General features: G+C 36.4%; 1 protein-coding gene across 1 annotated transcript in view; it reads left to right on the top strand.

Moving 5' to 3' along the window:
• The window catches only part of LOC107559530 (polypeptide N-acetylgalactosaminyltransferase 13-like), a 69,124-nt gene that overhangs the window by 36,034 nt on the left and 18,389 nt on the right, over nt 1-14,701 (top strand). The window contains exons 7-10 of the mRNA XM_016243389.1: nt 2,092-2,209; nt 2,404-2,584; nt 8,377-8,516; nt 10,258-10,392. Of these exons, the coding sequence (XP_016098875.1) occupies nt 2,092-2,209; nt 2,404-2,584; nt 8,377-8,516; nt 10,258-10,392 (574 nt within the window). The remainder of the gene's footprint in view (nt 1-2,091; nt 2,210-2,403; nt 2,585-8,376; nt 8,517-10,257; nt 10,393-14,701) is intronic.

Here is a 14,701-nt window from a genome sequence, read left to right as displayed (position 1 = left end):
GTCAGACAATGGCAAACAGGTATATTGAGGGCAAGACACAAGAGTAGTCCAGCGAGCGGGCGTGGTCGATCTCCGGCGAACAGTCCAAACAGGGTAATCCAAAGGGTTAATCCGAAACACAGGCTATGGTCCAGGTGAGGAGCAAACAGTATTTAAACAGGGCGAGACGAGAAGGATAATCAAGCGAAAATCAGGAAACAGGCAATCAGGAAACTAGACGTGACTAGATTTGGACAACTAGAAACTCCAACTAGGACCGGGAACTGGCTCTGTAAAGTAGCTATCGACTAGCGTAGCGATATGCGCTTACAATACTCTGCAGTGAATGGTTGTTTGAGACGGATTCTTATAGTGGGTGTAATGGGTAGCAGCTGTGTGTGATAAGTTTCAGGTGAGCTTGTGATTAGTGCAATGGAGCATGGGAAATGTAGTCCAGGGTGATGTGTAACAGTCTGTGTGGTGTGAGATTCAATATCATGGGAGGGCGACCTCTGGTGGCAAGTGGATGGAAGTTCGTGGACAGGATTCGTGACAATAGGTATATGTTTGTTAATGAAAAGGTATGAACATGGAAATGTTTAAAAACGTATTAATCTTAAAGTAAAGTAAACTAAAAAACAGTTATTTTATTTGGCAGAGAGGGAAGTTTTTAACTATTATTTTTTTCCCTCTCCATAGCTTTCTCGTGCTATTTTTGTATTATCATTTGTATGAGCCTATAATTTGATATGTTAAAAAATAGATGCAATTCTTGTCAAAATACCCTAATTTCCTCTGCAACACTGGACTGAAGGTGAAAGGATTATTTCTGTTCGTCATTCTAGGAGGGCTGTGGTCTGTCCAATCATTGATGTCATCAGTGATGAGACATTCGAGTACATGGCCGGCTCAGATATGACCTATGGGGGATTCAACTGGAAGCTCAACTTCAGATGGTATCCAGTTCCTCAGAGAGAGATGGACCGACGCAAGGGCGACAGAACCCTTCCTGTTAGGTAATAAACGTTCAAGTGTTTTATTTTCAGTTTTGACGTGAATGATGTAAGTACATTATTCTGTTAATTACTCACAAATGGCTGTGAGACTGAGCCATGAAATCATCTGTGCTATATTGTTTCTTTCAAACGCACCATTCGTTACAATGGTAAAGACACAGAGCCTTCGTTCCAAATAAATCAAAACCTTCACATAACGTTTGTTTTTTCTTGGTTAATTGAGCAGACAGCATGTTATTTAGGTGCCACAATGGTTTAGTTGTTGTCACTGCCAGGTACATTATCATTAAGTAAGATGTGAATCTAACATCTGATTTCGTCAACGCTTTAAACCAGTTCTTTTATTATCCTGAGGATTTTTATAAAGGAATGTTCTAAATTGAACTAATTTTACTTCCAAACATGATGTGCAAAAATCAAGAGTTGTCAGTGTAATAAACAAAAGGCTTGTAATTTGGACGTCTAAACATACTGTGATATGATTACGATTTTTATTTTATTTTTTTATTTAGAGACCTGCAATCAACCTGTATGTTGTTTTTACAGAATTATACTTTGGTCACAACTCACAAATGTAACCAAAATAACAACAACAAAACCTGTAGTCACGCATGAGATCAGCAGTCGTTTGATGACAGCTCATCATTGGCTTGTTCAGTGGGACAAGCAATGACCGTTGTGAAGAAAGTCTGTCATTTTTCTAGACTCTCTAAAATGTGTACATCTAGTATCCACATTAGGACATAAACAACAAAATGAGGTATGCAATAAAAAAAAAATACAGAAAATGCATACATTTATACAGAAATATTATACATATTATACAGAAATATAATAACATTGCATCTATACATCATATTGGTAGTCATTTGATTGATATTTATTGATCCTTATCAATGTATCATTACACCCCTATAAAGAAGGTTATTGATCAGAGGATTCTCTTACACAGACTACAGTGGTTCACATCACTTAACCTAGCTATTGATGGTGGGTATATATATATATATATATATATATATATATATATAGCCTACAGTATATACACCCCGTCAGACTGATTAATTCTGAGGTTTTGTTTGAATCTTTTCCACAGAACTCCCACAATGGCAGGAGGTCTGTTCTCTATTGACAGAACTTATTTTGAAGAGATTGGCACCTATGATTCAGGCATGGACATATGGGGAGGGGAAAACCTTGAGATGTCTTTTAGGGTGAGAACTCCATTTTTCGGTAGTTTAAAACATTTAAAAATAGCAGGGGTCATAAATGTCTTACATAACGATGATGCTCTGCAATATTATATTCATAAATACATACTGGAATTTTTATTTTGTAATCATATGTGGCCAAGTTTTAAAGATCCTTGATGATTCTAATTGTATTTCTTTTGCATGTGTGTGAATAGATCTGGCAGTGTGGAGGATCTCTGGAGATAGTCACATGTTCTCATGTAGGCCATGTGTTCAGGAAGGCCACGCCATACAGCTTCCCTGGTGGAACTGGTCAGGTGATCAACAAGAACAACAGACGATTGGCTGAAGTCTGGATGGATGAGTTCAAAGATTTCTTCTACATCATCTCACCAGGTGATACTCTTCAGGAAATCGATAAATGACACTTCACTTACTGAGATGGACCATCACATAATCTTTGTAGTTTTACTTTTGGTTGTTTTGACTACTTTCAAGCATATCTTTTTAACTAAATGTAAAATATAGGGTAAAAGTGAAATTGAGATGACACCGCACTTCTACCAAGCCAATTCTTTAATGCTAGTGAACTAGTGAATTCAGAATATGGCCCGTTAAAGGGTAACCGTGTTCTCACACGTCTTCATTAGTGTCAGCGTGAGATATGGTATAATTAACATTTTCCAAGCAAGATTTAATAAGTAAATAAAACATAGTTAAGATCAAAGTTAAAAGTAAAAACATAATTTTAAAGTGAAATTGAAAGAATGATGATCCTTGCAAGCTATTTAAATAAAAGACAGAAGTGTGGAAGTTTTATTCACATTTGTGAATAATGATATGTGACCCTGGAGCACAAAAGCAGTGTTAAGTCGCTGGGGTATATTTGTAGCAATAGCCAACAATACATTGTATGGATCAAAATTATCCATTTTTCTTTTATGCCAAAAATAATTAGGATATTAAATAAAGATCATGTTCCATGAAGATATTTTGTAAATTTCCTACCGTAAATATATCAAAACTTAATTTTGGATTAGTAATATATGCATTGCTAAGGACTTCATTTGGACAACTTTAAAGGCAATTTTCTCAATATTTTGATTTTTTTTTTGCACCCTCAGATTCCAGATTTTCAAATAGTTGTATCTCGGCCAAATATGTCCTATTGTAGCAAACCATACATCAATGGAAAGCTTATTTATTCAGCTTTCAGATGATGTATAAATCTCAATTTAGAAAAATTGTCACTTAAGACTGGTTTTGGGGTCCAGGGTCACATATGGAAAACAAAACAAAAACAATGTCGTGTCTGCTTGTCCGTTAAGAAATAGTTTTGGATGGTAAATTGTCTTAATTTTCTCTCCTTTGTCAGCTGTGGCACAATGTAAATTTTTGCACACTGGTTAGACACATTGTGTTACAATTCCTTTACAAATTCTGTTCCACAACCTTTCCAGTGAATGTTCTTCTACAAAAGACAGTTTTCCTCTTATTCCTACCATGAACCATCAATATTTCATCCCCGTTCAACTTTAACAGCCACTACAGTGCCACATACCCCTAAAACATTTTTAAATCCATCTGTCTTGCTCATATTTGCTGATATGGATGTTTTCGTGACAGTCCGCAAGTGGTTCTGCTATAGCGCAGATCAGCGGGACAGATATTTCACCCTGATGAGAGATTGTCCATCTTTTATTCATGCCTGGCATTGCGCTAAGTGTCTGAGTTCTGCTCTGCTGCTCACGTATTCATGAACGTTCTGCTTTTTTATCTGCATCTCGCCCCTAGGGAGACCTGGGAAATGTAGTGCTATAGTGGGGTTAGAAAGCCTCAGTATCCTGTACAAGGACAATAATGAGATTAGCCTTTTCTGAAACCTCTTGTCAGTTCGCTTGAGAGGGAAAGATTCAGGAGGAACTGTGGAGCACGGGAGGGGGATTGTTCCTGGAAAGGCATCCCAGTGGTGCTGTGTTGTGGTCTGCGGACTGAAGTTTGTGTGTGTGTGTGTGCGTGTGTGTGTGTGTGTGTGTGTGTGTGTGTGTGAGAGATATAGTGTGTGTGTGTGTGTGTGATGTGCGGTCTGGTACATCTAGAGTCTATGGCAATGGCTGTTCTGGAGAAAAAGACTGAGGTTATTTGAATTGAAGAGAATTTTAGTGTCAAATCTTACACATTTAAAGCAATAGTCCACCCCACAAAGAACGTTCAGTCAACATTTACCTGCACTTACTTACAATGTTTAAGACACCCTGTATTCAGTGCTTGGATTACACAAGCAGATGTTTAAAACGATATTCACACTAGACATGTATTGTGTAAAATCTTCTAGTCCTAAGATCTGTACCCGACATGATTTAACCAGAATCCATTTTTGGCTGAACTCAACGTGCATAGGTACATTTTTTAAAAGAAAGCCTGAAGTCTGGCAAGTAGAGACTTCTTCAACCAGATATAACACAGACCAAAATCAGAGATGACAAATTAAACACTATAGAAAAATTAGATGTAAAAGTAAGATCATCTTTCTAAATTATTTGTAGATTCATGACATTTATTTTAGCTACATTTTTAACCCATGTATCCAGATAATGTAGCCTTTGTGTATGTTGGACAAAACATTTTTTGTCATGGACAAAATTAATATTATTAAGTTTTCTGAACCCATATGATAGCTTTGCGTAAAGAACAGATTGAAATATATAAGTAATTATTCACAGAAAAATCTCAGTTTTTTTGCTATAAATCCCAAGTCTCATTACAAAATGTGCAGGGTGCACAAGTTTGGTCCATGTGTGTTTCAAACCAAATGTGACAAGCCAGAAATTTTAATGAGATTTGAGAGCAACAACAAAGATTTTCTGTGAATAACATACATTTTAGTTTGTTAAATTTTAACTTAACGTGGACTACATTTATGATTTTGCATGAACTATTCTTGTAAATGTGGACTGAGCTCAGAGGGGAGAGATAGCACAGAACTTAGACCCAGCTAGTGATCACATCTGAGAGCAGCTCTACCCCAAGGCATCTACTGAAACACACAAGATCATTTATCATCTGCACCACAGACAGAGAGAGAAGAGGTCACAAAACACAGCAGCAAATATCAAGGCAGACATAAAGAGAGAAAACGTTAGATTGAGGAAGAAATGCAGAAAGTCAACACTCAGCAGAAAGACACAAATGCCTGACGCTTCAGCTGTCAGTGTGTGCTCTGTTCGCCGAGGCAGCTCTCTGTGTGTGTGTGTGTTGTGCAGATGCATTATACCCTCTCTGCAGAGTCATGAACATAGAAGAGACCACCCATCTAGATCATCCCAAAATGTGCATGTTTGTTTAATGTGAAATGAAATGGAAAAACAGAATTAGAATTTGGTTGCTGGTGTATTTGAATGTGATTAAATATATACATGTATACATGCACAGTTTTACTGTAACGCTGGGATAGGCTCTGGTATCCCTGCGACCTTCAAGAGGATAAGCAGTTTGGATGGGTGGAATTTATATAAATTAAGCATTTACTGAGAAAAGTGATAAAAAGTGATGTTGAAGCTCCCTCTAGTGTCTGTAGTGAAAGATGTGGTGCTTTTGAATTGAGACGGTTGAAATTTTTCAATGATTGAACATACACTCTTAAAAATAAAGGTGCTTCACGATGCCATAGAAGAACCTTTTTTGTCTAAATGGTTCCATAAAGAACCTTTAACGTCTGAAGAACCTTTCTGTTTCACAAAAGGTTCTTTGGGGCGAAAGAAGGTTCTTCAGATTATAAAAAGGTAAGAAAGAGATGGTTCTTTAAAGAACCTTTGCCTGAATGGTTCTTTGTGGAACCAAAAATGGTTATTCTATGGCATCGCTTGAAGAACCTTTTGAAGCACCTTTATTTTCAAGAGTGTATGCCACTGCATTGTATTTTAGGTGTATAATGTTAGTCTAAGAATTGGTCTTTTCATTCAAAAAACAAACAAAAAAAAACTTTGGGAATATTTGGATTAACAGTTCATGACCCCCCCCCCCCCCCACAAACCCCCACCAAAAAAACAAACAAACCACCACGTTGTTATAAATATAGAAAATCCACTCACTTGTTTTGAATCTCCCTTAATATTAAAGAGGAATATTAGGGAAATATGAAGGTTCATATTATTTTGTTTTAAATGGTAAATATATCTAAATATATTTTTGTGTAGCTTCAAGTAGTCCTGTATTATGCACATACTTTGCTGCCTGACCTCTATATATTGTTATATCTCTATAACTCATTAATCTGCTTCAATTCTGCCTGAATGAAAGGCACGCAAACCCAAAGACTTTGATAACCCCCCGCCACACACACACACACACAATCAATCAATCAATCAATCAATCAAAAAAATATATAGTTTTCAACATAATTGAAAGCATTAATTCAGCAAACCTATTCCTAAATATCTATATTCTATATTAAATCTACACTGAACAAAATTATAAACACAACACTTTTGTTTGTGCCCCCATTTGTCATGAGCTGAACTCAAAGATCTAAAACTTTTTCTATGTACACAAAAAGCCTATTTCTCTCAAATATTGTTCACAAATCTGTCTAAATCTGTGTTAGTGAGCACTTCTCCTTTGCCGAGATAATCCATCCACCTCACAGGTGTGGCATATCAAGATGCTGATTAGACAGCATGATTATTGCATAGGTGTGCCTTAGGCTGGCCACAATAAAAGGCCACTCTAAAATGTGCAGTTTTACTGTATTGGGGGGTCCGGAAACCTGTCAGTATCTGGTGTGACCACAATTTGCCTCATGCAGTGCAACACATGTCCTTCGCATAGAGTTGATCAGGTTGTTGATTGTGGCCTGTGGAATGTTGGTCCACTCCTCTTCAATGGCTGTGCGAAGTTGCTGGATAATGGCAGGAACTGGAACACACTGTCGTATACGCCGATCCAGAGCATCCCAAACATGCTCAATGGGTGACATGTCCGATGAGTATGCTGGCCATGCAAGAACTGGGATGTTTCAGCTTCCAGGAATTGTGTACAGATACTTGCATCATGGGGCCATGCATTATCATGCTGCAACAGAGACGGCTTATGGTAGAGAAATGAACATTCAATTCACGGGCAACAGCTCTGGTGGACATTCCTGCAGTCAGCATGCCAATTGCACGCTCCCTCAAAACTTGCGACATCTGTGGCATTGTGCTGTGTGATAAAACTGCACATTTTAGAGTGGCCTTTTATTGTGGCCAGCCTAAGGCACACCTATGCAATAATCATGCTGTCTAATCAGCATCTAGATATGCCACACCTGTGAGGTGGATGGATTATCTCGGCAAAGGAGAAGTGCTCACTAACACAGATTTAGTCAGATTTGTGAACAATATTTGAGAGAAATAGGCCTTTTGTGTACATAGAAAAAGTTTTAGATCTTTGAGTTCAGCTCATGACAAATGGGGGCAAAAACAAAAGTGTTGCGTTTATAATTTTGTTCAGTTTATATTAAAATTACATAAAATTATTAATGACATTGTCAACTATAATAAATAAATACTAAAAATAAATATTTGAAATGAAATTAGTTTTACAGACCCTACTTTGAAAACACATATAATTGAGTATTTCTAACATTTTACAGCTATTCACAATATCTTTATCACTTTTTTAATCATTTTATATTTGCTTCATAGCAAATGACACATTGTTTTACACACTTGTGGAAAAATAAAGGCATATATACTGTACTTGTCCATTCGTCTTGGAATCTCTTCTGCTCTGGTGTTCTGTTTTCTATAGCCTTGTGTCATTGCATCCATAATTAGACTTCAATGCTGTATTAATGCGGTTATTTGTATAAACATATCTATATCTATTGCATACATGTTCCTAATTGGTGCTGGCTCATTTTTACAGCTCTAGATTGCTTAAATATGACTTAAACATGTTTACTTCGGGTTGAATATGGATCAAGGTCTTCCAGATGCTTCTGTGAATTCATTATCTCTATATATGTCCTCTTCTATCTCTTCATTGTTTTCCCTGGGTCATGTTTGTAGGTGGGTATATTTAAATCTATTCATTTAGCAGACGCTTTTAAGTGACTTGCAAAAGAGGGTCATGCATTTATATTTCACTGATTTGAAAGGCCAGTATGTAATGAATGTTATGGATGCTGATTGCGTGTGTTTCTCCAGGGGTGGTTCGAGTGGATTATGCTGATGTTTCTTCGCGGAAGGCTTTGAGAGAATCACTGAAGTGTAAACCCTTCTCATGGTATCTGGAAAACATCTACCCCGACTCTCAGATTCCACGCAGATACTACTCACTTGGGGAGGTAAGAGAGTTTCTCTGTTTGACATGGCCATTAAAAGAATCAGAGTTGTTAATAAATTGCTTCAGTTTGTCATTTTGCACACTAAATCAGCGGCTTTATGTGTGCGGCGGTTATGCCAAGACCTCTGCAATGTAAAACACTTTCACTTCCTGCCTAGCCAATGTTGTTGTTGTTGTTGTGTTGAGCATTTCTACTGCTCCCTCAATGCAGTCTGCAATAATTGTATTTAAAGCTTTTCACCAGATATTTTCTCATAAAACCCAAGGACAATGTTCAATTGTAAAAAATGTGACCCTGGAGCACAAAAGCAGTCTTAAGTCGCTGGGGTATATTTGTAGCAATAGCCAACAATACATTGTATAGGTCTATAGCGAATCAGCTCATGGGGAAATATGAATAATTAACCATAACTAATTATGATTAATTATTAATATTTTAGATCCACTGTAGATATTTAGCTGACCACTCAGGGTCAACCGTCTTGTCAATTCTAAGAACGTTAATTTCCTGGTTAAAGGAAATAACTTTCTTACTGTCATTACCGTTTGCATTTTCGCTTTTGCGAACGCTCAGTGACAGCCACATTTCAAATGAAAAAGCAAAGTCCATTTGCAGCTGTATTTCCCATGTCTTAGGAGTTAAGAGCCTGCCATATTTAAATAGCAATATTAACGTATTTTCCACCTTACTTTATATTTTATTCAACAGTTTTAATCTGTTATGGAGTTTGCTTTCCATGTAGACATTGGAAATTCAAATGCAAAAGGAATTGCGATTCCATTTGAGTTTTGGGAGGTTACATGCGTGACCCAGCGAGAGTGAAAAAGCAGACTGGTAATTAATATTGCTATTTAAATATGGCAGGCTCTTAACTCCTAAGACATGGGAAATACAGCTGCAAATGGACTTTGCTTTTTCATTTGAAATGTGGCTGTCACTGAGCGTTCGCGATATACGGTAATGCAGGATTTGCAATTGCATTTGGATTATGTCACAATTTATGCGTTCACATATTGAAAACGCAATTGAAAATACAATTTGCTATTCTATTTGAAAATTGTCCGGAATATCGTTCCATACTCGGGCTTGAAACCCTATTGTAGCGTCTGGAACACTCCAACACACAATATATATTTTGTTAGCTAGATTTCACAAATACTTTGTAACACCCCAGGACGCCGAACAAGACCCTGGTTTCATGGTAACCCGATACATTTACAACCTTGTGGAATGCGAGCCGGCTCTCATTCTGCTTTCTCCTTTCCTACCATAAATGTATCAAAACTTAATTTTTGATTAGTAATATGCATTGAAAATACATGATTTTCTCAATATTTTGATTTTCAAATAGTTGTATCTCGGCCAAATATTGTCTTATCCTTACATCTGTGGAAAGCTTATCTATTCAGCTTTCAGATGATATATAAATCTCAATTTCGAAAAATTGACCCGTATGACTGGTTTTGTGGTCTAGTGCGTAACGACTTAAGTTATGATACTTATACTGATACTTATTAAGTTATGATAAGGTGCTTTTGCATCTTTGTTTTAAGCTTGATAGCTGAATTTTTGGTTGAACTAATCCTTTTAATCCTTGTTGCTAAATTGAAAGATTGGCTAACACAAGTGCTGAAATGTTGATTATATATGTAATTAATTAAATATAAATATAAATAAAGTAAGTAATTTCCTATAAATTAACATACAGTAATTAATTCCCATCTGATGAATCTGTTTGCAGGTGTTCTCATACACGGCTGACAAAGAGATTCGAACCGATGACCTGTGTCTGGATGCATCGCGGCTTAATGGACCTGTTGTTATGCTCAAGTGCCACCACATGAAAGGAAACCAGATGTTTGAGTACGATGCAGAGGTACATATCACACAGAAAATACTAGTCAATGCAATAAAAACATCAAATTACACATAGGTTCCCTTACACAAAAGAAGATACTTCAAGTGTGCTGTTAGTACACTTTTTTAAAAGCAGAAATAAGACTGTATATTTTAGTTCACTGTTTATGTAATGAAAAATATAGAATATAGTAGTTACACTATATTTTATATAGTTATACTATAGTTATAGTTAAACTACGGCATATACTAAAGTACACCTGGTATATACTAACAAGTGTACAGTCCTGAAAAGTCTAAGAATATTTGCCTTATACTCGTGCTTAATTTTTTTGATCAAGATATACTTAAGAAATGTTTAATTTAGTTTTCTAAGTATACTTGGCTTGTAGTTGCGTTTTCTCTTTTAATAGAGTACCCTATTAAATACTATGTTATCACATATTGGCATCTTTGAGGTTGTACTCTAGCATATATTTTACATGCTATGTTATAACCTTATAGGTTAGTAACAAGTTAGCTTTGTAGTGACAAAGAGTAACTTAGAGTAACTAGTACATAGGTGGAGCTAAACTTTTGATGCTCACTTGATTCATACTGACTTCTACTAAATTTAGTCACAAAGAATTTAGTCAAATGAAGGCAAAAAAGGAGCAAGTCTTTTTATGTAGTACATAAATCAAAGGTACAAATCCACTGGTATTGTACACATGAGTCTACTTACCTAAATAGGAACATTATCAAAATAATGAACTGTACATAAAATGTTAAGATTACTTAAAGAAAACAAGTATATTTACAGTGTAAAAAAAATACTTATCTAGTACTTCAGAGTATACTTCAAAGTGTACTTGTATAAACTAAAAAGTAGGCTAGACATATATAGCTGCTAAACTAACAGTACACCTTATAGTTCACAGTAGAGCCGCATTACAAAAGAAAAACTAATTTAAAGGTCCCCTGAAATGCTTAGAAACACGCAGCGGTTCTCTATGTATTGACGTCATTTGAACTGAAACAGGAAGACAGGGCGGGACATATCAAGCAGCCCCGCCCCTTTTTAAAATAGCCAATAGCGTTCGTTTATATCACAGCTTGGGCTAGAGCCGTTCAGAGCCATTGAGCTCCGTAAAGCCGCATTTGACAGAGTATGCCAGCCACAATCTCATGCATATTGCTATAAAACATAGCATTCTGTGTAGAATTCAAATAGCTCCGATACATTTTGTGATCCGCTCCGTGCTATCGTGTCTCTGGACCGGAGCAGAGTGTGTGTGCGGTGCGGTGGTTAGCGTGACACAGCGCCAAACCAGACTTCTTTTTTTCCTCAATGGAAAGCATATTTACACTGTTTGAATCGTTCCCTGTCCCCTATATAGTGCACTACGTGCCATTCACTGTACAGAAAATACTAATTCTGTGGACAAGTGACCTTTGCTTTTTCATTTGAAATGTGGCTGTCACTGAGCGTTCGCGATATACGGTAATGCAGGATTTGCAATTGCATTTGGATTATGTCACAATTTATGCGTTCACATATTGAAAACGCAATTGAAAATACAATTTGCTATTCTATTTGAAAATTGTCCGGAATATCGTTCCATACTCGGGCTTGAACTGATGGTAAAACTAATGGCATTATTTACTGTCTTTACATTTATTTTGAAAGATGAAGCTTGCGATTATGGTAAGGGGCGTTACATTTCCGACGAGTGCTTGCGGTGTTCGGCCAATCACAATGCATTGGGTCAGCTGGCCAATCAGAGCAGACTGCGCTTGTCAGAAGGAGGGACTTCGGAGAAAACGAAGCGTTATAGAGGACCTACAATAATGTACAGTATTTGAAAAATAATGTGTTTTTTGAACATTAAAGCATATTCTGTTACACCAAATACAAAATAATGATCTTTAAAAAAGCATCATATGACCCCTTTTTAAGTAAAGATCATGTTCCATGAAGATATTTTGTAAATTTCCTACCATAAATGTATCAAAACTTAATTTTTGATTAGTAATATGCATTGAAAATACATGATTTTCTCAATATTTTGATTTTCAAATAGTTGTATCTCGGCCAAATATTGTCTTATCCTTACATCTGTGGAAAGCTTATCTATTCAGCTTTCAGATGATATATAAATCTCAATTTCGAAAAATTGACCCGTATGACTGGTTTTGTGGTCCAGGGTCATAAATGATGACTTACACACAGTACTTGATTAAAAGAACACTGCATTGTATGAAATCCTCAGACTTTGTCCTTTTATGTTATTAGATCAGAAATGTTGAGACAAATCAGTGTGTGGATAACATGGGCCGGAAAGAGAATGAAAAGGTTGGCTTCTTCAACTGTCATGGAATGGGCGGCAACCAGGTAAGAAAGTTGTCAAATTAAAGGGTTACCATATAAATAAATTTAAATGTAACATAAAACAAATTAAAAAACTACTAAACAGAATAGTTCGACCAAAAATGGAAATATCCATTCATATCCATCCAAACCAGTCTACAGTATGGCTTTCTTTTTATATTTCTAGGAAATGTTATATATATATATCAAGATATACTTAAGAAATGTTTAATTTAGTTTTCTAAGTATACTTGGCTTGTAGTTGCGTTTTCTCTTTTAATAGAGTACCCTATTAAATACTATGTTATCACATATTGGCATCTTTGAGGTTGTACTCTAGCATATATTTTACATGCTATGTTATAACCTTATAGGTTAGTAACAAGTTAGCTTTGTAGTGACAAAGAGTAACTTAGAGTAACTAGTACATAGGTGGAGCTAAACTTTTGATGCTCACTTGATTCATACTGACTTCTACTAAATTTAGTCACAAAGAATTTAGTCAAATGAAGGCAAAAAAGGAGCAAGTCTTTTTATGTAGTACATAAATCAAAGGTACAAATCCACTGGTATTGTACACATGAGTCTACTTACCTAAATAGGAACATTATCAAAATAATGAACTGTACATAAAATGTTAAGATTACTTAAAGAAAACAAGTATATTTACAGTGTAAAAAAAATACTTATCTAGTACTTCAGAGTATACTTCAAAGTGTACTTGTATAAACTAAAAAGTAGGCTAGACATATATAGCTGCTAAACTAACAGTACACCTTATAGTTCACAGTAGAGCCGCATTACAAAAGAAAAACTAATTTAAAGGTCCCCTGAAATGCTTAGAAACACGCAGCGGTTCTCTATGTATTGACGTCATTTGAACTGAAACAGGAAGACAGGGCGGGACATATCAAGCAGCCCCGCCCCTTTTTAAAATAGCCAATAGCGTTCGTTTATATCACAGCTTGGGCTAGAGCCGTTCAGAGCCATTGAGCTCCGTAAAGCCGCATTTGACAGAGTATGCCAGCCACAATCTCATGCATATTGCTATAAAACATAGCATTCTGTGTAGAATTCAAATAGCTCCGATACATTTTGTGATCCGCTCCGTGCTATCGTGTCTCTGGACCGGAGCAGAGTGTGTGTGCGGTGCGGTGGTTAGCGTGACACAGCGCCAAACCAGACTTCTTTTTTTCCTCAATGGAAAGCATATTTACACTGTTTGAATCGTTCCCTGTCCCCTATATAGTGCACTACGTGCCATTCACTGTACAGAAAATACTAATTCTGTGGACAAGTGACCGATTTCAGCCACGGCTTCAGCGTCTATATAGTGTAGGGGGCGGGCACTTCGGATTCTAGAGAGCATTTGATTGGACAGAAAGTTTGATGAGAAGCTGAAGTACGATGTGACGTCAAAAAAAATCGTTGAGCCGTTTTGGCGGAAGTGATGAACTGCAAGCTTTGAATGCTTATATCTTCTAAATGCGAATGTTGTCACTGTTTTGGAGCACACTGCCTTATAGACAACCTTAAGACTAACATATTGATACTAACACCCAAAAAAACTATAATTTTGATTTCATGGGGACTTTAAGATGTGAGATGTGTAAGATGCAAACTAGTTATGGATCCAAATTTCACTTCTGTTACACTTAAGGGTGTATTCACACCAGGAAAGTCCGCTAGTTCAGTTGCTTTGGTCCGGACCAAATACAATGTTGATTTTTTTTTGTCAGGAGTGGTTCACCTAAAAGTACACTTTATAAACTAAAGAGTCGACCAATTTATTACCAAAAATTCACATACAAGTATACTACTTACACAACGGGGCTAAAGGGACACCTTAAGAAAAAAATTTGCTTTTCACTGCGCCCATAATATATGATTGAATAAAAAATATATACGTTTGTATTGAACATCTATATGACATCTATGGAGCAACACAATTTGTGTGAAAATAAATCATATAAGTGGT

This window comes from Sinocyclocheilus grahami, unplaced genomic scaffold (assembly GCF_001515645.1).
Source record: "Sinocyclocheilus grahami isolate Dianchi unplaced genomic scaffold, SAMN03320097.WGS_v1.1 scaffold690.1, whole genome shotgun sequence".
Taxonomy (NCBI): domain Eukaryota; kingdom Metazoa; phylum Chordata; class Actinopteri; order Cypriniformes; family Cyprinidae; genus Sinocyclocheilus; species Sinocyclocheilus grahami.
The sequence above is the reverse complement of the archived record's forward strand: the minus strand, read 5'-3'. Positions and strand labels throughout refer to the sequence as shown.